A 26,674-nucleotide genomic window follows, 5' to 3' on the forward strand; every position below is an offset into this window, starting at 1 on the left:
CGATTCTTTTTCTAGAAATGCTTTGGGTCAGTGATTGTTGAAATGCTTTCAGTTCAGTGATATTTGGAACATGCTGATTTCTTTTTGCCTCTTCCATTTCTATATGAAGTACATCTAATTCATCAGTATATGAATTCGTATAATGGAATACATTGCATTATTAGATGAAATAGCACAATATTCTTAAATATTCACAAACTCCATATGAATGTCATATTTTACATGAGAATATAGAATGTTTTTAAATAATCTCTCGAGTGTCAGTTGGGTTTAATTCATCTCATAATCCTATTCACACTCTCTTTGTGAGATAGAAAGATAGGGCTTCATCTTGTTTTCATGCAAGATGTTTTCATACTCCCATCACATTTATTTTGGCTATTTTATGACATAAAACAGACATAGAGAATTAAAGATAGTTTTACTACAGCAGACCAACCATATTTAAAAATGAAAAAGGCCACACAAGTTTAGCAGGTGAAAGTCTAAAGTGAGAATGTAACCATGGTTAAGTATACCTTGCAGTAGTTGGAAGCAGCTATTCACTAACCCCTGATGAAGCCAACGTGGACATGGGTTGGAAACTATAGAATCAGAGGTTAGATACAGTTTGAGAAATAGCTTTTTGACTGTGAAATTATTAAGTACAACAGTGAGTTACCACGGAAAATTATGGAAAACCTTCCTTTTCTGAAAGTCATTTAACATAGCAAAAAAATTGCATCTATCTCGAATGGTTTATGGTAATTCTGCCCAAGGCCTGGGGGATAAATTACTCTGACTTCTTCAGACCTCGTCCAGTCAGATATTTTTTTTATTTCTATTAAAATTCACGGTTTCTCTTCCGTCAAAAGTAATTTCAGTGCTGTTCTCGCAGGATGTATGACATTGTTAAGTAATTGAGCTCCTAATCATTGAAATGCTTACTGAGATTCAGCTTTTTATTTGTCTTTAATCTACAGGTTTAAAAAATATCAACTCTGCAGGTTGTCCAGACCTAAAGCTAGACAGCTACATTTCCCAGTCGTCTTCTTTTTTTTTTTTTTTAAATCTCCATCTGACTTCTTTAGTTCCTTGCTTTTTTTACTTACTCAGTGTGGCCTATTCCTGGCATTTTCTGCTTTTTTCCAAATTCCTTCTCCTAAGTCCGTTTCCATGTATTAACTTGAAACCTCAACTCCTGCATCTATGAAATGGGGATGATAATGTTCCCTCCGTCCTAGAATGGTTGTACCGTTTGTGTAACATACCGCATGAAGCATTCCGCACAGATCAGTAAATATTGGCTATCATTTCCCCTTTTGCCATCATAAATGGTGGCAGCAGCATCTATTGGGTTAGTATACTCCCCTTCACCATTTTTCTGAAAGCTTTTTTTCCAAGCCCAATAGTCCTTTTACTTATACTCCAACTCCTTGTCCTATCCTGAAGGAGTGCTCCCCTGTTTTCTGTTGTGATTCCAGTCTTCCCATATCTACAGGCTCGTTCCTTATAATCTGCAAGCATGATTAAGTCTCTGCTATGGTAAAATGGTGCCCCACAACCCAGATGATGATGCCAGAGATCTTTAACATAACGGAACAGACACTCTGTGACCTTGGGTGCAGAGTCTTTAGTGTAACCGCTCAGAATTCCTGCCTCCCACTTACAAGCATTTAATACCCAGCTACTCATAGAACCACATGCAATTCCTTATAGTCTTCCGTTCCTGCTGTTTGCTCTGCTTCCATATTCCTTCCCCATGTCTGTCTAACAGGCCGATTCTCATTCTTCCAGCAGACTGAGTTGGAAGTCGGCTCAGTACAAAAGCCAGTCCTGAACCCCTCTGGACACAGAGTCTGTGCACACTTGAATATTTACAAAGATAATTTTATATAGAAATTGTGTATAGATTTGTATTCCCAATGTTCAGTGGGGGATATGTATTCCTCATCTTTTTACCCTAAACAAGGACCTTGAAAGAAATGTTCGAGTTTTAAGACTTTCTCCGTCAGGTCAATACCAGACATCTCAAAAGGGCACTTCATACTCATCCTCACCCTTGGAATCTGGCTTTCTGCCTTATTTCCCCGTTCAAGATGCACACAATCCACACGAGTGTTCTGACTTGTTTGAAGAGCCCTAATAGAGTGGAGCAATTGATGGTGCAGACTCTGGTGGATCTGGGGTCAAACTTCATCTCTGCCATTTATGGCTTGATGCCCATGGGCAGGCTTGGTTACCTTCCTATGACTTGGTTTCCTCATCTGTAAAATGGGAAGATGCTCACTTGCCTTATAGGGTTATTGTCAGACCTAAATAAGATAATGTATGATAGCATTTAAGCACTTTGCCTGGTATATTATTAGCGCTCAATAAATTTAGGGGTTATTTTTATGTTGTTGTTATCAGGGTCCTTAGAACAGTGTGAGCATGCAATGAGGATCCAACAAAATTTTAGGCTACAAACTTACAAGATAGACCATCCTTTCTGCCCATCTCACAGGTGAGGAAACTGGAGCCTAGAGGTTAATGATTTGAATAGGCTCACAAAGCTGCCCTTCCCTCCTAAGTTCTGTGGCATTACTGCTTGATCGCCCATCCCCTAACCCAGTGCATCCAACAGCAAACCTGTCATCTCCCTAAATCTATAACTCCTGATGCAATTGCTATTTCATATGACTAGTGTTGCCTTCCCAGGCTCCCATGATTATGTTCTACTTGCCTTTATCATGCACAGCCATCCATCTACCCCCAAATTCTTGAGTGATCAAGTTCCTTTCAGTTTACCCCCAACATGCCCCTTGCGTTCATTCCTCCCTCCAGGTTTAAGGTCTAGGCCAGGCTCTCCTATTAAAGGCTCCTCACATTATTGCTTCTTCCTATCCTTACCACCGTTACATCTTACATTTCTTTGTGTAATTCATTAGTAGCTGTCTCTGACACTTGCTGAAAGCAAGGACATGTCTGGCTTTGTTCATTATTTTAACCAAGTAAAACATTGCCTGGCATCTAGTAGACAGTGTTTGCAAATGAAAAAGCAGTTAGCATTCTCACCTCCTCACTTATATCACCGTAGTTCAGTGTTTCAAAAGTGTGGTGCACATATTGTGATTTTAATTTGTATACACCATTAAAACTTCTGAGACAATCAGAGACCATAACCGTTTAGACGCTGCTGCCTCAAGCAGAGACCACTGGGGTCCAAGAATTTTATTGTGTTTTTTAATAGTTCTTACTTATGGCAAATGATGTTAGTTTTCCATTTATGGTGCATTTATAATAAATTAATTTAGGTTTTAAAAGAATATCATTATCAAAATAAACAGTAAGTGACTCATAGTACAGAAATATAAAAATAGAGCAGAATTTGGAATATATATGAATCCCTGGAGTTTGAGAACCAGTGAGTTAATTTATGTTCCTGTATATGTGCTAATGAATAAATGATAGCTATATATATATGAGATGTTTTTTCCTTAACTTGTAATATTTATATGATAATGCAAGGCCCAGGGTTTGTCATCCATTCACCCAGCCAACCACACGTTCAAAAACAGGTATTACTGCTTTGCTCTGCATCAGGCATTTTGCCGTATACCAGCAACACACGTGTGAATAAAGCAGAAGCGTTTGTATGCGTGTGTATAATGGGGCAAAGAGAGGAATATGGAATAATAACAACTGTGTAAGCTAAGAATAGAGAAGGAGGTAAGTTATGGGAGCACAGTCCTGACGAGGAAAACAGCTCTACCCCAAAGACTCTCAGCTCGTCTCTGAGGTGACATTTAAGCTCCATGATTGTCGGGCTCAAAATGGAGAGGAAGGCATGCCAAGCTAGGGCTTCTCAACTGCGGTGCTATAGACATTCTTTGTTGTGGAGAGCTGTCCTGCGTATTGTAGGTTGTTTAGCAACAACCCTGGCCTCTCCCTACTAGGTGATTCTCAGTCGGAGCAATTTTGCCTCCCATGGTGACAGCCAAAGACTGTCTCTAGACATTGCCAACTGTCTCTTGGGGTGAGGGGTATCACTCCAGTTGAAAACCACTGGTCTAGGCAAAGGGAAATGCCTAATGCTATGGCATAGGGTCATGACAGAGCATTTGAAGAGAAATACAAAGCATTCAAGGTATGGGACAGGTGAGTGAACTGTAGATGTGGTGACGTAAGTGAGTCACAGAGATTGAGGGACTCATCACAAGCTGCGATCTTATCCTGAGAGAACAGGGAGTGAGGGAAAGAATACCTCTTGATTTGATTTGGAAATGTAAGAGTAGGAAGTCAAATCCTTCTGGAATCCAAAGATCAATCTTTCAGAACCAGATGCCAATGGCTAAAATAGACAAAGAAGCTCTAAATAGTTCCCCTAGACTAAAACGTAGGCTGTGGCATGTTCCTTACAAAATGTAAGAAACTTTTTTCAATCAAGCATGTGAAAATGGAGATCATACTAATTACTAAGGTGGATTTTTTTTATTTGAAGAGACATCATATTTTAGAAATAATCAAGTTATTTTGTAACTTAGAGATTTCAAGACTAACTAGCCACTGATCCCAATACTCAGTTCAATGTTAAATTATATTATGCTAATACAATGTTAAAGTTCTTTTAAAGATGTAGAATAGCCATCCAAAGAAGTACTGTATCTCCATATAATATCTACATGGATTTATTTAATTATTAATTAAAATATCTGTTGTTTTTCTGTTTTTGAGAATGTTCATCTGTTTCTGCAAAAAACAACTAACAAACATGGCATTTCAAAGTCATCATGAATTTTTATTTTCATGGTTTTCAAAGGAGAAGTTGAACTGAATGCCCTGCAAAATTTTCTCACTAATCATGAGAACATTAAGCTGAAATGACTCTCTTGATGAAGAAAGAAATCCATTGAGAAATGTTTTAGCATACGTTAGCATTATAGTTCATGTTTGGGCTAAGAAAAATTTAAATTTCACACCCAGCGATATTCCTTTTTTTTTTTCCTTATTCAAAAATATGTGGTCATTTTTCTTTTAGTAAAACAAAACCCTAGAATTAATAACTGCTAGAGATTGACATTTGGGTGGACAGAGTCTTAAAATCTAATGTATGAGGCTTAGTTTGCCCGCCTACTCCTTTCTCTTTCCTTGCCCCTTCCTGCTAACAACTAAATCAAAAGCTACAATTTGTGTCTGTTCTCTCCAAGCCCCAGAAATCCCTTGAGAATGTTCATTCATAATGTTAGCTATAGTTAGAATCAAGGAAAACCACACTCTGCAGCGACAATTTATTTTTGTATGAAGAAGTGAGTTTTGTTTTAATATTTACGAATATGATCTATGTTTTTAATCTGCGCCAATTTCTACAGAGATGTCAAAGGATTTTAGATATGCTTTTTGGGTAGGTTTTCCTATTAAAACGCTGTCAGCTAGTGCCGCAGAACTCTCAAACCAGCTCAAGACTTTATCTTGGATGCATTACAGCTTAATTTGGCTCTCCTTAAAAAATTCAATCTGACATTTGAAAGCCATGAGTGCTTATTTGCTAATAATTATCTACATGTAAATGTAGCCGTATCTGTTATAGGCCTCTGCTCAAAACAGTGGGCACGATGAGTGATGTGTACAAATCGCAGCCCATTAAGTAGGCAGCTATTAAACACCTGTTGTGTTCCAGGACTAACCCTATAAGGGTGAACCCTTTAATTAGATTTCAGCTTTAAGACTATATCACTCACGTGCAATTGCAAACGGTATGTACTTGTGAGAATTAGGAGAAAACATTTTGTCTACCCTATTATAATGGAAAGGATATATATAGAATATACCAAAGGAAAACATTTGTAGCTTGTGGGTTCTATGTGCTTTCTCTCTCTTGAGATTTTTCATTGTCCTTAGCATCCTCAACTGGGTAGAAATTAATAGATGAGGCATTAAATACAAACCAGATAGGTTTTAATGTTTGATCACAACATTGTGAAATTCAGAAGGAAAAGTTGAAAGCAGATGGAAGATGCAGCTTTGCTGTGCATTTCGCACAGCTGCAGAGTGTTCCTTTCTACCAGTAGAGGTGAATATACACAGATAAATCTCTCTCGACAAGCACCAGACCTTTGCTTCATAAGTTAAAATAAACTCCACTTGGGAAATTTCAAGTAATGTTAATCAGAGTGAATGATGCTGTGTTCTCCGTGCGCAATGAAGAGCCATTTACAGAACAACTGTTATGTCTTCTTGAGAAATTAGTTTCATTTAAGTTGTTGTTATCTTTATGTCTGTTTAGAAGGTGCAACAGTACACGTTAATAATTCAAGCTACAGACATGGAAGGGAATCCTACCTACGGCCTTTCGAACACGGCCACTGCTGTCATCACTGTGACAGATGTCAATGACAATCCTCCAGAGTTTACTGCCATGACCGTAAGTACATCTGTCACTCACAGAACTTTGGGTCCATTACTGAGAAGTTTGGTCATGAATAATAAATGTGCTTAGGAGAGGTAGAACTTGCTTAACCTACTGACAGGATGGCTCTAACTGAGGAGTTAAATAAGGGCGTGCCAGTAATTTGTTTTCTAATAGTCTCCAAGTTCACTGTTCTTAAAATACACTGCCTGGAAATGAAGCCCTAAGAAAAAGACTTACAAATATAAATATGCACAGGTACGTGAATTACATGGCTGTCTTCTGCTACTTCCTCAGCATCTAATTATCTCTATCTTGAGTAAAATTATTTCCCACAGGCAACTCCTTTCCCCTGGACCCCACATGAATCACCCAGATTCTCACAAGTGGCCACCAATTTTAATATTCATGAAACTGTAACATTATTTGGTAGAAAAATGGGCCACCGGAAAAAGTCATAGTGTTTTTTAAGTCAAATATAAATACGGCGATTACAGCATGACGGAGCGCCTCGTTTAGTGTAGATAATAAAGGTTTAACGGTGCAGTAAAATCAGGGCGATGTCAAGACATGCTGTCCTTCAGCCGTCCGCACCGCTGCTCTGACTAAGGCTTTTGCCTTCCTTGCAGTTCTATGGCGAAGTTCCTGAAAACAGAGTGGACGTCATAGTAGCTAATCTCACTGTGACCGATAAGGATCAGCCCCACACGCCGGCCTGGAACGCGGTGTACAGGATCAGCGGGGGAGACCCTACCGGGCGCTTTGCCATTCAGACTGACCCCAGCAGCAACGACGGGTTGGTCACCGTGGTCAAAGTAAGTGCCTAGGTAGAGGCCACTTCCTCTCCCATAGCCACTCGGCAGTGACCCGTGTATGCCCCACCCCTTCTTTTGCGGTGGACTTTTTATTCTTATATATTTTATTTTTATATATATATATATATTTTGTTTTGTTGCCGTTAACTTTGTAAGACGTTTTGCTTTCATTCATCTTTAAATCTAAAATAAATTTGTATTTAGGAGGGAAAGCATGCTTGTGATTTTTTTTTTTAATTTAGGTTGAGGCTGAGGCCAACTTAGGTGTTCTCACATTATCACTGGATGTGATGGTTTTTAAATTATTATGAACGGTTCTTACCCATCTATAGACTGGGCTGATCCTAATAACCTGAGCTGTCAGTATAGCTGGGATGGTGCCATATTCCGTTCTGAGGTTTTGACTTCCAGTGGGTGACTTTGGAATGATGCCCCACACTTTTGTGGGTACACATTGTTAATAGAGGATTAGCAGGTTATGAATGAGCCAAAAAATTCCATGGAAATAAAATGGAATGGGCGAGGTTCTGTGCTTTTAGAAGATTTTGAATTTATTATGCGCCTTTTAAATGCTACTTTCAAGACTTTCAGAAATTGGTTTGTTTTAACATTCATTGCCAAATAAAAAAAAGCACTGGAGACAAAGACGATGTTCCAAAAAAATAACTACATATAGCTATAACTTAAAAGTTCTTTAAAGGGAAAGGCCTGCCATTTTGCCCACTCAGGGAAGAGATTTTCTTCTTTGTGCCTGTATTAGTTAGGGTTCTCTAGAGAAACAGAATCAACAGGGAACACTTACAAATATAAAATGTATAAAAGTGTCTCACGTGACCGTGAGAATGCAGAGTCCAAAATCCGCAGAGTAGGCTGTGACACCAGCAATTCCGATGGAGGGTCTGGACGAACTCCACAGGAGAGGCTCACCAGCCAAAACAGGAAGAGCCTGTCTCTTCTGAATCCTCCTTATAAGGCTTTCAGTCGGATTAGATTAAGCATCACTCATTGCAGAACACACGCCGCGTTAGCTGATTACAAATGGAATCAGCTGTGGATGCAGCTGACATGCTCATGATCTAATTTATGAAATGTCCTCATTGCAACAGACAAGCCAACACTTGCCCAACCACCACTTGGCCAAGTTGACACACCTGACCATGACAGTGTCCCACCACCCCAACAATCTTGGTTCAGTAGGAAACCCAAATATTGACCTTGGGTAGGTAGGTACACGAGGTGGCAGTTGCCAAGAATCTTATTTATACCTGAGTGGAAGGACAATCCCCAACCCCTCCCTGGGATGGGAGTTAGGAACTATCTGAATGAACATGTGGAATGAAGAGGCCTGTGAATGGTGTCCAGAGCCCGACTGTCTGTTTGGATGCCACCTTTGCCACTTAGCGGGGTGACTATGGCAAGTTACTTCAGCTTAGTTTCCTCATGCAGGCACAGAGTGGGGATAACGGTACACAAGCAACAGTGCTGTGAGGGACAAATGAGCTTGATACCCATGAAAGGACTTAAGTGTGTGTCACACTTGGCGTAAATAAAATTACGTCAGGGATATTTCGTGTGGCTTAGGAAATCACTCCAAACATTTACTATCTTACAGTCTGGCTTCATTCCGATCATAAAATAATTGAGAAAGGGAAGTTGTATTAGGGATCTTAGTGTGCTTGAACATTGGAGGAGGTGGTTTAGGTTGAGAAAATGGCACAGTTTGTGCAAACAGTTTGGCCTTCTCATTGGCTTCAGCTCTTGATCACTCTTAAACTGCCAATGGTGGCCTTGAAACTCTCCAGGAGCTGTTTCGTTTAATTCCTGCACAGCAATGCTTATCTGCACCTCCACAAGAGGGTCAAGGAAAATTAAGAGCAGAAAGTCCAGTCTGCTCACCTGACTACTAGTAACAATTCTATTGACAACAGAATTCAGTTGAACTTCCCAAGTTAAAATTTACGTTAAGATTTTTTGCACATTGCATTTATATATAGTGTTGTTCTTAGATATGGAATTTTTGCCAACCAGTAAAATATCCAGAATTATTTTGGAAGTCTGCCAAATTTTTGGTTTGCTCTGACAGGACAAAAACGAACCATCCTTCTTACCATAACCCTATCATTTTACAAAGATATGTGGGTGCCTGTAAGTGTGTACTTCAAATTGTGAATACTTTTAAATTGAATAAATTTAGGATTATGAAAAACAAAACACATCACTTTCTCCCTTTTTGTTTTTGTTGTTTACATTTTGTCACAAGTTGGTAAAAGTTTTTCTGAACCCGTAATGCTCTTTGTACCAAAGTTTGAGAGTACATATCTTGACCATTTTATCACTTGATTTCAGTTTACTTGGTTATTTGGTAACCATGTTTTTCTTAAGAATAATCATGTTTTTGGATGTACCTAAATAAATGAATCAGAACAATAGTAATTGCATTATTTTGTGAACATAAACCTTTGAAATACTCAAGATTTGTAAATAGATTACCTAGAAATAAATATAAATGTTAATCATGCATGTGCATGTTTTCCAGAAAGTCGAGAAAATCTCACACAGTGACTGAAAAATTAATGTTTTGGAAACAGGGTTGGTAAATAAACTGCAGAATGAAAATATTACTTCCTACCAAAATATATTTTTTCCTTTTTTTGACTTTTCCAGCCAATCGACTTTGAAACAAATAGAATGTTTGTCCTCACTGTTGCTGCAGAAAATCAAGTGCCATTAGCCAAGGGTATTCAACACCCACCTCAGTCAACTGCAACTGTCTCGGTTACAGTTATTGATGTCAATGAAAACCCTATTTTAATCCAAATCCCAAATCATTCGCCAAGAAAAGGTCTTCACGCTGGCACCATGTTGACGACGTTTACTGCTCAGACCCAGATCGATACATGCAGCAAAACATTAGGTATAAAATGCCATGTATGGTGACTTTATATTCTATTCCATATTGTATATAGAATTTAACTTACTATTTGAGTAAGAAATTTTGAGGAAACTAAAACTACTTATTATCAGATAGTTTTAAATGCTTTGATATTTACTTGTATTATTTTGAAGCAAAAATGGTATCAGCCTCTTTTGTTTTTTCTGCCCCAACTTTTCCTTTTTTAACAGTAATGATTTAGCATGGACTTTTATATCAAACATGACAGAAAGGTGTTCTACAGTGATTAAATAGGGACTCTCAAAAGCATATAACATTCATCTTTTCTCACACATCAGGAAGAAAAGAAAACCCATGCCAAAACCAAAATCTCAGAGCTAATTATTTTCATCCCTCACTGTACAATTGGTATTGCACATAATACTGTAAAAACGTCTAACTGCACCGAAATCGAGTTATCCTTATGGGGAGTATAGTGGCTAAGGATACCCCACAGCTGTTTCCTGACCATTTTTAAAATTAGCTCATATTGTATTTAATTCCTTTCGTTTCCATGTCTAAATAGCTAGTTAATGGATAGATTGAAATCCTGCAATTGATGTAACCGCTGAAAACACTCTATTTTTCCCCTTCTATATATTCGTTGGTCATCCTAGCTTGGAAAGTTCACCCCACCCCACCCCAAAGAAGTTTAAGCTGATAAATCTGCTGCTGGAGACTGAGAGTGTGGGGCTTCCCTAGGGAAGACGTGTGTTTCTGAGCCCAAACTCGGTGTGAGAAACTAACTTCTCAGGAAAGGAGTTCCTGGGCTCTCCACAGCACAGTCTCATCTCTGCCATGATGAGGTGGTAAAACATTTTAAAAGTGTTCTGTGACCAAAAGTTCAACATCTATGATTTCTTCTAAGTTCAGTACATCAGGGCTGCTGCTGATTTAGCAGGTGGCTTTGAGCTGTTTTAGCTCCACCATTGATATCTGCTGAACTAGACGAGAGCTTAAGATAAACCTGTCAGAGCTGCCTGTGCCTCTGCTCTCACCCCTAAAGCGCTGTAGGTTTACCGCAACACCTTTAGGTGCCTCCTGCAATCACTGCCCTGGAAATACTTTTCCACGTGAAAGCTGTGCTTCAACTATAATCCACAAAAATGCAAGTTAATAAGCTGGTTGTTCGTGCAATTAAAGCCTTTAAAATATGCTTTGTTTTTTTTTATAAGTTTCATTTCAGAATAACTAAACTTGCTGTGCTTTCATTTCTTAGATACACAAAATTATCTGATCCTGCCAATTGGCTAAAAATAGATCCTGTGAACGGGCAGATAACTACAATTGCTGTTTTGGACAGAGAATCACCAAATGTGAAAAATAATATATAATGCTACTTTCCTTGCTTCTGACAATGGTACGTAATTTAAATAATCCACTGTATTATCCTGTATGTTGTCGAGGAGAAGAGAGCCTCATCATATATGAATCATCAGGAAATGAGGTTTTCTACAAAATTCATTTGCCTACAAAACTGAGCTTTATTACTCCAAGGGGTTTGTTTTCCATTTCCAGCGGTTTTCTATTGCAAACTCCCTTGTCTCTGTAATGAATCTGCTCAATGTCCGTTCACGTTCTCTGGTAACCTGGTTCCGTGATTACGAATCTTAGTTGTTCTGGGGCCCTGCCGCATGGATGCCTGATTACCACACTTTGAGTCTCTCCTCAGTGGTCCCAGACCTGTGTTTTGTTGAGTTGGTCTTTTTGTATTTCTACTTACCTGTTTGCTGCTGTCAATATGTCTATTTCTAGCAGTCTTTCGCTTTCTAATTCTTTGCCTCAAGTCTGCCATAGGCTAAGAAACTCAATTTTGTTCATGAATCGGCATAAGTAAGCACACAAGCTTCAGTGTTATTGGTTTGGAACATCTAATTTAGTACCTTTTTAAAATGTTTTTTCTGTCTGCAGCTCTGTTGGGTTCTAAATGGTTGAGATTGATAGATAAGCACTTTTTTAGATACGTAAGACAAAAAATGACTTATTAAACCTGGAGACGAACTTCTCTTTTGCTGTGTTAGCTGTCAGTACATGTGTCCAACAGTGCGTGCTCCAGAGTACTCCAGAGCACCTGGGCCGTGTTCCAGCCCCCACTCCTTTCTGACTGCAAGATGCAAGTTTTTAAATCTGTAAATTTTCCTCTTATAATAGGGATAATGATAGCAATCCATAGCTCATAGGATTTGAGGTGATATAAAATGACTTTTGCATACAAAGTGCTCAAATAGTGCCTGGTGCAAACTAAGCATTCAGCTACTTTTTTATTATGTTAATAGTTTCCAAACTGAATCACAACCATTTTTTAAAAATATTATGATATTAAGACTATTAAGTCAGCATTTAATAAAAATAGCAAACTTCAATTTAGCAGTCAAGATGTGCAGTTTGAACATGGCCTATCAACGCTTTTGATAGGAACAATTTCAGTGAATCTTTCCATTTCCTGTATAATGAGATTCAATGGGAATACTATCTGTTGTAAAACTACATGGTGATGAAGTAAAAGCATTATTTCTTATCCTTTCCAATCTATGACAAATGTTCCAATGTTTAGAGTTGGACCTTGGTGGGAACTGCTTGTGCTGTTACACACAAAGTACGGAATCAGTCTGTTTTATACTTTCTCACCTTATGTAAGTAAGCAGCAGCTTTCCTCTGCAGTAAAACGTAAATTAATACATCTTGAACTGTTATGTTGAAATTTAAAGAGCCATAAAATGACGTGTGTATATGTTGGCCTGATGTTCCGTCTTATTTCATTCATCAAGATGGATTGTTTTCTAATTGAAAGGGTATATATGTGAGAGAAATGACCTGTTAAGTGTCCATAGCCATAATGTTTTACAAATGCACTTGACTTTAAATCACAAGGCTGGACTTGGTCCCAGTTCTTGGAGTCCCCATAATTTTCAGTGAGATCCTACCCTCTGGTCGGTTTCATTATTGATAAAGTTTTTTACTTTCGTCCTGTAATGTTGTCATGAGTCAAATAGTATTAAATTGAATAAGAAATTTCATGACCGTGGAGCACCGTCGTGGTTGCAGTGGTATGGGAATATCATCACAGCCACCCCATGCACCACCTTAACTCTCCTTGCTCTCAGAGCCATTTGTATTCCTCAGAGACGTCCCTAGTGGTTTCTCCTTGTTGGAAATTCCTTCAGGGAGTGTGTTGTGTGTTGTGTGTGTGTGTGTGTGGTGTGTGGTGTGTGTGTCTGCATCGCGTGCACTTTCCTAGTTGCCTGACCTTGGGCAGGTCACTTAAACCTCTTGGCGGTGGTCACAGCCTTATTTATAAAAGGTGAGTAATGTAGCAGAAGCCTACGTCCTGGGGATCTTACCTTCTTACAGTGGCCTGGGAGTAGATTGGAGTTAGGCAACCACTCCTTAGTAGCAGCTCCACCTTTTACAAGAGGGTGTGTCCATGAGCATTTGGGGAAACAGGTGTCTCATCTGTTTAAAACTGTTTCATAAGAATGTGATGAAATAATGTATAAAGCATTCTAATGCTTCTCAAGTAGCTTATTGGTGCTCTTTCCCAAGAGGAGATCCATGGTGCTCTGTTATTTGTCTGTAGGCTATTTCAATATGTCATAGTTGTGTTTGAACTTGAAAACATTATTATGAAAAAAAAAAACTACACAAAACATTATTATGGGGTGGGCCATGGTGACTCAGCGGCAGAGTTCTTGCCTGCCATGTTGGAGACCCAGGTTAGCTTCCCGGTGCCTGCCCACGCAAAAAAACACAACAGAACATTATTATGTTCTTTCATGTGCACATCTTGATTCTCCATCAAAGTAGTAGGTCCTACCCATCATAACCTGCCAGACCCCAATCAGGACCATTCCAGCCAATCCTAAAGAATATCTAGGGCAATATATAAGATTCCACAAGGGTTCCATGCACTAGTGTAACTTTCCAGAAACTTGCAACCTCCAGATGGGTCCCTGGTTCAGACAAGTCCTGAAACCTAGAGGGCCCAGACTCTCCAGAACATCAGATAGTTCCATCTCCCTACCCCATATTAGTGACCGCCCCTTCCAACATGAAAAAGTTAGAATGAATCGTAGCCCAAATACCCCTGAAGAGAGGGATAGAAAGACCAAAAGTGATGGTAGAGTTATACAGAGAAGATAGAATTTAACAAATGAATATGACTGCTGAATCATTATATTGATATCCCTTTTAGTCTCCAGTATCTTAGAGCAGCTAGAAGTAAAAACCTAAAATTGTGAAATTGTAACCCATGTCAAACTATAAAATAGGTTCTACAACTAATTGTGGTACTGTGCTTTGCAATTTATTGCTTTTTTATATATGTTTGTTATTTTTCACAAAAAAGGAAGAAAAAAAGTCGATAGTGGTGATAAAAAATATTTAAGCCTTCTAGCTTCCCATATTCTGGAGTAGCTAAAAGGAAAAATCTGAGAGGACCATATGGTAGCCCATGACAAACTGGGATCTGTCCTGAAACTACTTGTTGAAGAGTGCTTTGAAAACTATTGCTTTTTTATTTCTTTGCTTTGTACATATGTTATACTATACAATAAAAAAGTTAAAAAAAAAAAAATAGTAGTGTCCACCACATCAGGAACCCTGTATTCTGCTTCTGGTAGGTTCTCCATAGTATGTAGGGAGCCTGGTGTACACAGGGTCCAGAGTAATGAACAGTGGGGAAAGGACAGCTACAGGGCCACCGAGGGGAGGGACGCATGTTGCAGGGCAGCATTGGCAGCTCAGGGTCATCCTAAGAGGGGAGGCAAGGAGTGCCTCTTTGTTAAAACAGTCTGTCCATATGCTGTGGCCACTAGATTTTTCCAAGGCTACACAACAGTGAAGTCGGGAAAGCTAGAAGCTTTGAGAATTTCACAGTAATCGAAAATTGTTAAATATTGGTTTGTAATGTTTCTCCCTTTTAAGGAATCCCTCCTATGAGCGGAACGGGTACACTGCAAATCTATTTACTTGATATTAATGACAATGCCCCTCAAGTGTTACCTCAAGAGGCAGAGACGTGTGAAACTCCAGACCCCAATTCAATTAACATCACAGCGCTTGATTATGACATTGATCCAAATGCTGGCCCATTTGCTTTTGATCTTCCCTTGTCTCCAGCAACTATTAAGAAAAACTGGACCATCACTCGACTTAACGGTAAACGGGTTAATTATTTGGATGTTTGTGCCACCAAGAGGTCCTGAACCTGTATGAAAAGTTCATTTTATGTGCCCTTAAATCTCCTCCTTAAATATATTTTTAAAGCTACTTAAAAGTTTAGACAAGACGGTTAAGAGCCCTTAAAGCCAAAAAAAAAAGTCTTCCCAACACAGCATAGTTATAATCTGCTTTATATATATACGATGTGCCAGTAAATACATTCTGGTATATGCTAAGTGGTTTTTTTTATCGTGTTACATATTTATCTATGAAACTGTATTTTTCCTTTTCCATATAGGTGATTTTGCTCAGCTGAATTTAAAGATAAAATTTCTTGAAGCTGGTATATATGAGGTTCCGATCATCATCACAGATTCGGGCAATCCTCCGAAATCCAATGTTTCCAGCCTCCGTGTGAAGGTTTGCCAGTGTGACTCCAATGGGGACTGCACAGATGCGGACAGGATTGTAGGTGCAGGGCTTGGCACAGGAGCTATCATCGCCATCCTGCTCTGTATCATCATCCTGCTCAGTAAGTTCTGTCTCTCTTAGATTTTAATTACTTTTTGCTTCTGGGATATTTAGCAGAGCAATTTGCTGCTGTTGCCTTTAAAAGTGATCTGGCAACCCTCTCAGACCTCTGAGCATTTTCTTGCCAATCATGATGAGACAGCCAAGTCCATGTAAATGAAAAAAAAAAATCCTGTGCTCTCTGCACTGAAATTTTTGCAGCAAACCTAGCCAGCATGCCTCTGCCATGCCCTGTTACCGGTTCCTGAGACTGGCTGCTTTGGGGAGCTGTAGCAGTCTCTTTTCACAGTAAAATGTTAAACAATCCTAAGTGTGAGCACTTTTCGTGTGAGTATGAATTTATGGCACGTAGTTGATGATTTAGGAAAATAAGTGTATTGCTTTCCTTCAATTTCCTTCAAATAAAGTACAGTCAGCAACCTGCTCCAGCCATGCAGGGATCAAGGGATTTGTTCTGAAGGGCTGCATAAAATCATGAGAGATTGTACTTCATATACAGCACATTTGATAATAGAAATGATTACACAGCTCAATAAATTATCTGCCTTTAGAGTAAGTGTAGATTAAGGAATTGCTCCTTTTGAAGATACTTTAGCATCTTTGGTTTAGTGGAATGTGAGAAATTAACCACTGGAAAGTACTTTCAGAGGCACTTCTAAGCATGCAGGTTAAAGGAATAAATTGCCCAGGCCCTGTGCTTTATTATGAAATAGCAGCAGGATTTGGTTCATTGCAAGAGCATGCTATGCACCCATCACTTTTTTTAAAAGTTGGCCATTTCTTTTATCTTTTCTCCATTTACAAGTGTTCTGGAATTCAGAATTCTGTCCTTTTATTCTAAGTAATTACTATAGAACCTCAGCATTTTTTACTTCCTGTGTGGAGACTTACTTTGGTTGTAATTTGAAACCTGCATGCTATACTAATAATCCCCTTGCTAGATTTAGTCCTGGAACAATGGCTAATGAGATCATGTATCTGATTTTAAAGGGAGATATTTACTTTAGGCCAATAATAAAAATGTGTTCAGATAGGAGTCATTACATTTTTTGCTTCAGGATGTAAACTGATATCCCCAGATTTTAGAAGGTTGCATTCCTAGATGTGCACTTACAGTTATGTCTCAGTTTCATCTGAAGTGTTGCATACATGCCAAGCTTGTAAAGAAAGACGTAGGTATGATGTATTATGGCATGAAGTGACTAGAACATTTTGAAAGAAAATGAATTAGTGCTGATTTTAGCATCAGCTGCTTGGAACATTGATGGCTCTAGACCTGGCACCAAAGTGTGTAAAACACGAAAGCCTAATGATATTCCAGTGGGCAAAATAAATCTCTGGTCTTCTTAACAGAAACAGCCAATTTGATATGAAAGGGAATGTGCATATGCAATAGAAAAACACTGGCCTTGGGGAGTCCAGGAAACTCGGGATCTAATCCCAATTTATTCCCAAATCATCTTGGCGAGCACGTAAGCCCCTTGAGAGTTGGCATTCTCTCTGAATTTTGGACTTTAATGCTATTGACCAACCTGAATGAAATAGCCATTAAATACTAAGGGACAATTTAACTTGCCATTGTTTTGTTTTCTTAGCAAATATTAAGGTCATATCTGTACTCTAGTAAATTGAAACAAACAAATTGAAAAAGTTATTATCCCAGTTTGTAGATGATGAAACTGAGGACAGAAAACTTCACCCAGTGAGTTTGCAGTCACCAGGAATAAACCCAGGTCTTTGTTCTGTGAATCCAGTGTTCCTACCCCCTGCTTTGTCCCATCTCATTTAAGGGGACACCCGAAATCGATAGCAGATCTCGACCCGAAATCGATAGCAGAGTGGGACACGCATTACAAGCTTTAGACCCACGTAAGGATCAATTATGAGTGTTAAACGTTGAACACTGTGATTGAAGAGGTCGGGGTTTATAAATTATGATATGTTATTTTTTTCCTATTTCCCTGCCCAGTCTTGGTTCTGATGTTTGTGGTATGGATGAAACGCCGCGATAAAGAACGCCAGGCCAAGCAACTTTTGATTGATCCGGAAGATGATGTAAGAGATAATATTTTAAAATATGATGAAGAAGGCGGAGGAGAAGAAGACCAGGTTAGCAATAGTTTAAATCTTTAAAAGGAATTTTTGTGATCATATATATCATTTCAGTGGTGAAAAGAGTTAATAAATGCAGGAAGAGAATGGTACCAAGTTTCCTTTTTGTTATCACATTATCTGGCATACAGTGAATTCTTTCCAGTGTTTCCTACACATTTCTTAAAATTTGTTTTTTTCAAAGTTCCAGGTTAACATTGGACATATTTTGTAAGAGAATCGCTAACATTGTTTCAAAGAGCCTAGGATTTAAACCCAATTCCGACTGTGTACTAATAAAAATACTTTTCTTTATAGTTGTTCTTCATTGGATAGCCAAAATATAAGTAAAAGTTGTTTTCCCATTGGCATCTAAATATTTATTTGGATGATAGAAAGTATTAGCCTGTTGGTTGCACAAATATTTACTGCATACATTCAGTAGTCCCGGTGGACAGAACAAATATCTGCCCTCAAGATTCTTACATTCATGGGAAGTAGTATCAAGACAATACTTAGTGCATGTTTGCACACATTTTTACCATAGTGCCTGGCTCATATTAGTTGCTCAATAACACATGCCCTCTGGCATCTTCTATGGCTGTATACATACAGAATTGCATGCTTGTTCAAGGAGGAAAATTACCACTAGGGGGACAGCGAAGATCTTTATTTGTTCAGAAGCAACATTTCAGATGTTTGAATAATGGCTAACATTTCTCAGGCCCATACCACATACCAAGCATTCTGCTAAATACTTTAAGTGCTGTTATAAAATCTTTAAAACTTGTGATGTTCATACTATAAATGTTCCCACTTTTGTGGTAGAGAACTGAGCCAAAGGGAGTTTGACTTCTGCAAATCATGCAACTGGGAAGGAAAAGTTCAGGATTCGAATCCAGGTCTGTCTGATGTCACAGCCTAAACTTCTAACTACTCTACCTCTCAAAGTTATCTGGAAGATATTAATTAATCCTCAAAAAATTTCTATGGCATGTATTTGCTAGATATATTCGATAGCTCATTTCTACCTACTTCCACCTACTAATGCAAATGTCAGGGATAGCATATCTTAAGTGTATATGTAGCATTAGTGATAAGGCAGTTAACTTGAAAAAGAGCAAGTTTTCATGAATGATATGCTCTCTGTCCTTTCTCTTTAGTCCTTTGAGGAATAACATATATGTATATCGCATTTAGTTTCCAAAGTCCATTCATATCCGCCGTTGTATCTAATCTTTGTGGCAGCCCATAAGAATTTTCGATTTTAACACATCTTCAGATTCCAGTTCAGTGCTTGTTTACAATACCTCATTGAGAAGAGATGCATATTTAAATATTTTGAAAACTTGACTCAAGCGTGGAAAACTGTTTTGAATACTGACTAATTAAAGCGCCTCTATGAATACACCCAGAGTTTCTTGCTTATAATTGTCTTCAAATATTAAAATTCACGTTTAGTTTAGTCCTTAATTCATCTAGCCTTTCACTTTCTCATCGTTATGTTCAAGATCAACAAATGTGTATTGATCACAGTCTCTCATAAATCTTTCAGCATTTTATTTTCATATCTTTGTGCATAATTTTCTAGCATGAACCTAAACCTAACTCAGTGAAGCTTTAGCAAAAGTGCTAATAACTGGAAGACCTGAGGAGGTTGCCCAGAGTTGGAAGATCAGAGTCAAGAACCAAGGCATGGCATTTTAGGGGCTGAACCAGGGGGCTAGATGTCACCTGACCTGGATCTTTCTCCCCATCCTCATTAATCTGTTTAAGAAGTTGTTTGATAAGGTTGCATTGTTGTAGGTTTTAAAGGATGGACTTACTTTCTTTGTTAACTTTATCCATTTAGATTGACGTTTCAGAGCAAATGGTAAAATGCACTATTGTAAGATTTATTAAAATTATCATCATAAATCTTCAACATCTTCTATTCCTGACCTCAGAACTTTTCTTAGCCCCAGATAAACCTTGGGCTTGTATGTGTTGCTCTCTTCTCACTTCTGCCACAGTCCAAGGATCTTTCTGGAACTTTCATTTTATTGTCCTTTCTGGCTAATTTCTTTATTTAGTACTGCTTTTCCTGTAGTGTTTTCTGCAGAAGTAAGAGACTTCTTAGTTCTTGAGTAGCAAAATCACCATAATATCTTTTAGAAAATCCTCCTAATTTTACTTTAAAATGACAGAGAAAAAATGTGTGGTGTAAGAAGCTACACCCAGGGTTCTAGGACCTCTGCTTCTCAAGTGGTTCAGGAAATGCATTCACTGATCTCTATCACCAAGGTCAGTATCATCACTTTCCTTTCAACCTCTTAAGGTGTGTCCTGTCCCTCGGATAAGACTTCTGTTCACTTTTAGAAATGTATCAGATTTCAGACTTCTCATTAGTGTCACAGCGCTCCAGCCCTACACATAACTTGGTGTACCACTCTGGTGCACAGGTAAAGGCCCGTGGGACGTGATTGGTAAGTGGATGCAGACTCCCTCAAGAGGCTTGTCCACCACGCCTGTCTGTATGTGGCTAAAGGTTTGTTCCATCAAAGTTTGCATGGTATGGCCTGATGCCTTTTTTGGGGGGAAGGAGGGGAATGCATGGTCCGGGAATCAAACCCAGATCTCCCACATGGAAGACAAGCATTCTACCACTGAACACCTGTGCACCCCTCCTTTTGCCTTTTAATGGCCAATTCCTTTTTTCTTCCTGTCACTGCTCCTCCAGAAATAAAAGCCACTGGGGGTATCTTTTCTCGTAGGTAGGGCTTCTCAGTTTCTGTATGTTAGTTCAGTTAGGTGTCTCACCATTTCAGAAACTTTGAGTTTTTAACTTCTCTGTCTTGTTCTTGCCTTTAGAGTGTGAATAATAGTCTCATGACTTTCGGTATCCCAGCCAGAAGCAGAAGACTTCCGACAGGTTTTTAGCCAAACCACTGCCCATATCAACAAGCATCCTAGACTCTTCCTCATGACCCCTGCCAGGCAGTATCCCCTCAGTGTGTTTTTTTGTTTTTTGTTTTTGTATGTTGCAGGGGGAGGGGGGGGCACAGTTCATTCCTTTTCCATGTGAATATACCATTATCCAGCACCATTTGTGGAATGTTTCTTTGTTTTTGTTTTGTTTTGTTTTATGCGTGAGTCGGGAATCGAACCCGGGTCTTCCGCATGGCAGTTGAGAATTCTAACCACTGAACCACCCTCACATCCCTGTAATCAGTGTTTTTTATATCTATCCCCGTAGACTATTATTACCTACTTCTGAATGTTATGTACATGGATATCATATAGTAGGTGTGTTTTATGTCTGGCTTCCTTGTCTCAACTTTGTGTCTGAGATTCATCCATATTGCGTATAGAAGTAGTCCATTTTTTGTCTGTGCTGAATACTCTTGCACTGCTAGAATTAACTGTGTTTTATTGATCCATTCTACTATACTTGAACATGTGAGTTTATGCAGTTGAATTATTATGAATAAAGCTGCCCCGAACATTCTCATGTGTGTGTTTTGGGCATTTCTGTTGGTATGTGCACAGAAGCTGAATATCTGGATCATAAGTGTGCATTCGGGCAGGTTTAATACAATTTGGCCAGCTTTCCAAAATGGTGGTTGTACCAGTTTATACCACTCTTCCCCCCAAAGGTTATGAGAATTCCAAATTGCCCCAAAATCTCACTGCAGCTTTTTTCCCCCCAATCTTTTAAAATTTTAGCTGTGTGTTTCGTTAAATTTTAATTGGAATGTTCCTGCTAACTTCCTAACCATTTGGATATATTATATGGTGAAGTTTCTGTCAGCTCATTTGCTGATTTTTCCATCAGGTTGTTTGTCTTTTTCTTATTGATTTGTAAGAGATCTTTACATATTATGGTCCTCTGTCAGATAAATGTATTGTAAATATCTTCTCCCATTCTGTCACTTGCCTTTTTTATTCTCTTAATGGTATTTTATGATGGAAAGAGGTTTTTAATTTTAATGAAGTCTAGTTTATCAGTTTTTTTCCATTATAGTTAGTGCTTTTGTATGCTATTTAAGAAAACTTTGCCTACCCTGAGGTAATAAATCCTTCCCCAACATGTCTTCGTATATATCCTTGAAGCTTGATTTTTTTTTAACCTATCACATAAGATTTGTGATCCACCACAATTGTTTCTTCATTTGGGGTAACGTAGGGATCGAGGCTCTTTTTGGTTGTTTTCCTATATAGATACACCATATACTAAAAAAGAGAACCTTCCCTCTGTGTTGCAGTGGCTTCTTTGTCGTAAAAAAGGTGATTATATATGTGGGTTTCTGGGTCTGTTTCCAGACTCTCTGTTCAGTACTTCTTGTTCTCTTTGTCTATTTGGGGACTGATACCATGCTGGTTTAATTACTGGGGCTTTGTAATATGTCTTAATATCTGATAAGGTCAGTTCTCCAACTATATTCTTCAGAATGTTTTGCAAAATTTTTGGTGGGTTTTATTTTTTACCTGTTCTTTTTTCCTTAAGGAAAGAAACCATTTATTTAATAATCTTACTTTCTAAGTGAATTTAATCCAACTACTTCTCTCTTTGCTTAATAGATGTTGTTGCTTTTAATCTTAAAATCATCATACATTTGTAAGAAATTCAGTTACATGAAATCCACTGTGTTGTGTTTTTCCATAATACACAGTAGAGCCCCGTTAAAAATTTTGTTACCTTGTAATGTGCATTCTGTTTTTGGAGGTGGAATATGATTCGTACTTTTTTAATTTGTTGGAAGGTAGTATCTCCTTACAGCACTAGGCCTCAGAAACAGGTTCGGGGCCATGTTACTTTCTAGACAAGGTTTGGTTGATTTTTTTTTTCCTACGGAGCTATATTTTATTATAGTTCTTCATTTTATTTATAAATATATAATTATATTTTTATATAAAAATATATAAATATATATAATTATATTATCATTATAAAACAGAGTAAAACAGTTCTTCACAAAGGCACTCTTAATATTTTAATATTTTAGATATCTAGAACGAAATATTATTAAAATAATATCTTAATAATATTTAATATTTTATGGAGCCTGTGGGTTTCCTGAAGAAGTGGATAGCGTTTGGGACTGCAGTCTATGGACACGACGTGTGATATCAGGCCTAGATCTGAGTGATGTCTCAGCCTCAAAATCTTAAAGAATCGCCAGCCTGTAAAGGACTGGGTAGTGGGGTTTGGTGTAAATAGTTCACAGATGCAGGTGTGAACAGAAGCCTATAGCATCAAACCTTAAGTATCCTTCTTACCGGGAGCTAGCATATTAGCCAGAGAACAGAGCAAAACAGTTCTTTACAAGGGCACTCTTACTCTTCCCTAATCTTGATTAACATCTCTATTTGTTTAGTTTCTGGGCCAAGATCCAGGTTGCTAATTTCTTTAACAAAATAAGTGAGAGGAACCTAAGAGAAGAAGGGGGGAAAAAACAAAGAAAACCTCTATATGTTTCTTCTTGTCTTGCATATGTTAAGACTTTTATCAGTTCTTTTGGATATTCTACTAGAGTTTTGATTGTAAGGGGACTAGGCTGAGCCTTATTTAAAGTAGCATTAGCTATGTTTTTGACAAAAGCGTTATCTGCTCACAGTGCCCTTGGCTGTTGGACACATTTAGTATAATGCCCAATCTCTTTTCAGAGGGTGAAGTTCTGTCTTTATCTGCCTCACTGCCAGCAATCCGCAGGGGTTTGGGTGGTTATCAAGTCATGTTTAATTACCCTCATTAGTAAATGTCCTTCCATGCCCTTTAGGCCAGAGAGGCTGGTTGCTGATACTGTATCACCTTTAATTTTCTTTGTATCTTGCTCCTATCTTACCAGGGTAATAATAAAATCAGGGAGAATATACAATAAATACAGCCCAAATCTCTCCTTCCTTGGAGCCATGCCCTTTTCAGCCCCAGGATAAGAAACATGAACTGATAGCTTCCTGCTTTTTAAAGCTTAAACTCAATTATAATTGTACTTAAATTAAACAAGCATTTATTGAGTTTATTATGTTCACAGCACTCACTGGCGCTCACTTTAAACAGCCCCTCTCTAAATCCTTTGACATTTTGTGGCGTCTTTCTTCATAATAATAGCAGAAGCTATTGTTTCGGTATCTGCTGTCTCAGGCACTGGGCTAAGTGCCTTAATATATTATTTCATTCCACCCCCACCTTTGGCAAAGTGAACACACAGTGTGAGAAAGTAGTGAAGTGGGAATTAAATCTGGGTCTGAGTAGATCAACAGAAGACGATGCCTCTGCCACCACCCTGCAATGTCCTTGACAAACTCAGGCTCACCAAGGGAAGCAAAACAGTGCCTTTCAGAACATCATTGAACTTCTGAGCAGAAGGCTCTCCCATTCATGAGGCAAACTCTGGGACATCCACCTGCTTCCCCTGCTCCTAAAATTTGACTTTGACAATTTGCCATTCCCAGGGCCCGGGCTTTTATGGGAATTCACAAGAAGGTGCTGCTGTTAATCCCGAGGTCCACAAATGACAGCCCGAAGACCCTGGAATCCTTTGGACCCACGGGTAATGGTTCAGGGCTGCAATGCTGGCTTGTTGTCTCCTCAGGCAGAGTTAACTCATTAGAGATTAAAGCTAGGCAGAGCAGATCTAGGACAGAAATGAGAGTAGTTCTTAAAAGATACCACATCAGTTTTCTCTTTAGTCTTGGAGTCTTGGCCCTTGCTACCTACTCAATCTCAGGTCTGTCTTGCTCAGAGCTGCTGAGTGTGGCATCACAATAGACTACATTTTATTCTCTCATCTTCCTCAGACAAGGCCCAGCACCTCTTGAGCTCAGTGTCGGTGCTGTACGTTTCACGTTCCAGCGTGCCAGAACTGAGATGACTCTAGCTGAGTTCCCAAATTTTGTTTCTTAGGTTCTAGAGATTTGCTCAGGATTCGTTTCTGTTGCATCAGAGTTAGGTCTGAGCTCTCTGATTGTTAGGTGGACATGTCTGAAAATTGAATTCTGTGAAACTCGGAGCCTGTAGGTTTTTTGTGACCCACAGGTGTGTTTTCTTTAGTTTGTGGTGTTTAGAAATTGAAAAGTTCACATAAAATTAGGATTTCCAACTCCTTTCACAAAATGGAAAGCTTTTTGGTACCAGGCCAGCTTTTTTGAGCTACCTTATCAGCCTGTCCTGTATAGATACTCACGTTTGCAAGCCCTGATTAAAGTATAATAATGATACGACTTTGAATTAACAAAACCAGTTTTCTGTGAGGAAGAGGTACTGTAGCGTTCTGAAACTTCAAAGTAGTTTTTTTTAAAAAGGAAACTGGTAAAGATATTTTGCCAGATGTATTGGTTAAAACATGCTACTGTTGTGAAAACTCTCAGATCAGTGACCTAAATGTAGTAGAAATTTGTTCCTTGCTTACATAACTGTAAGAGGTTTTCAGGTCATGGAGATGGGAGGGACCTCTGCTCCACTCGACGTAGGCATTCAGGGACCCAGGGTGCCAGTGGCCTCCCATTGTCCACCTGCAGCTTCTGAGATGCCCCAGATGAGGAAAGGGCATGGAGGATGGCTTGGGGGAGGTTTCTGTGGGCCATGTCAGCATGTGGCACACATCATTTCCAGTCCACTTCATTGAGAATTACCAGTTCATTATGTCTCCTGGTTGGGAACTTCACTGTTGGAGAATCTTTTCTGAGTTTCTATAAGAAAAATTTTTGCCCCACCCACTGCAACTTGCTAGCCCATATGCATCATTGTGATCAATCCAGATATGTCAAAAGGAAGTAAGCCCCTGGACACTGAGGGAGACACTGGAGGTGCAGCAGCTCATAAAAATAAAATACTGTAAAGACCTGAGAAACAGAATGTAAGGCTCTCCAAATACCAGGGAAGATGCTTCCTTTTCTTCTGGAGAAAACTTCCAGTATTCAATGGGATACTAAATTCCTCTTGATCAAGGCCCAACACTTGCACCTGTAAGAATCACATAAAATTTCAGTGTAAAGGGAGTCATCATTAAAGTGCCTTTTAGTGGCCCAGGTCTCCAGAAACCAAAAGGTTCAGATGAAATAGCTCTCTGAGTGGCAACTGACATTTTAAAAAATTTCTTATGTGCGTCGTAGATTTATTATGTCAGTTGTAGAAATTAGTCCCAGCATGTAAGTGGATGAGCTCCTGAGAGTCGCCATGATGCAGAGAGCACATTCAGCAGGGTGCAGGTGCCTGAGATGGGGTAAGGACCCACAATTGCTATGACAACCTGGGAGTTGGCTTTTAGGAATTGGGAGTCTGAGGGCTAATGACCTAGTTTCTCCTCTTATTGCCCCTCCACTTTGCATTTTAAAATGCAATGGAATCGAACCCCTTGTACATCTCTACCAAGCTCATAGTACTTCACTGCCCTGGGGCTTAGCCCATGGTATCCACCTACCTGACTCTATTTAGCCATCAGGATTCAGCTCAAGGCATCTTGTCCTGGGATTCCAAGACTGAATCAAGTGTCCCTGCTAGCATCCTCTGTCCAGCCCTCGTCCTGACTTCAAGCTCTGTGAGGGCGGGGTCTTGGACTTGTCATGTTCATTTTTATTCCAGTACCCAGGGCACTCGGCATGTGGCAGGTACTCACAGAAAAGTGTGTTGAGCTGCATCAGGCCCTTTTCCTCAATCTCTAACTTAGTTTGCAACACTATTTACAGGGTTATTTGAACCAGTAGACCACTGATACCTTCATTTTCATTCTCTGAGATCTCTGATGCCTTCAGGCAGTGGAAATGCCATTCCTAAAGGTTAGCATTGATTGCAGACTT

General features: G+C 39.0%; 1 protein-coding gene across 1 annotated transcript in view; it reads left to right on the plus strand.

The window, feature by feature from the left end:
• CDH2 (cadherin 2) overlaps positions 1-26,674 on the plus strand; it is a 210,847-nt gene that overhangs the window by 161,739 nt on the left and 22,434 nt on the right. The window contains 9 exon segments of the mRNA XM_077135728.1: positions 6,245-6,382; positions 6,997-7,182; positions 9,847-10,060; positions 10,063-10,096; positions 11,334-11,441; positions 11,443-11,474; positions 15,038-15,271; positions 15,573-15,806; positions 17,775-17,914. Coding sequence (XP_076991843.1) covers positions 6,245-6,382; positions 6,997-7,182; positions 9,847-10,060; positions 10,063-10,096; positions 11,334-11,441; positions 11,443-11,474; positions 15,038-15,271; positions 15,573-15,806; positions 17,775-17,914 — 1,320 coding nt within the window.

This window comes from Tamandua tetradactyla, chromosome 18 (assembly GCF_023851605.1).
Source record: "Tamandua tetradactyla isolate mTamTet1 chromosome 18, mTamTet1.pri, whole genome shotgun sequence".
NCBI classification, from domain to species: Eukaryota; Metazoa; Chordata; class Mammalia; order Pilosa; family Myrmecophagidae; genus Tamandua; species Tamandua tetradactyla.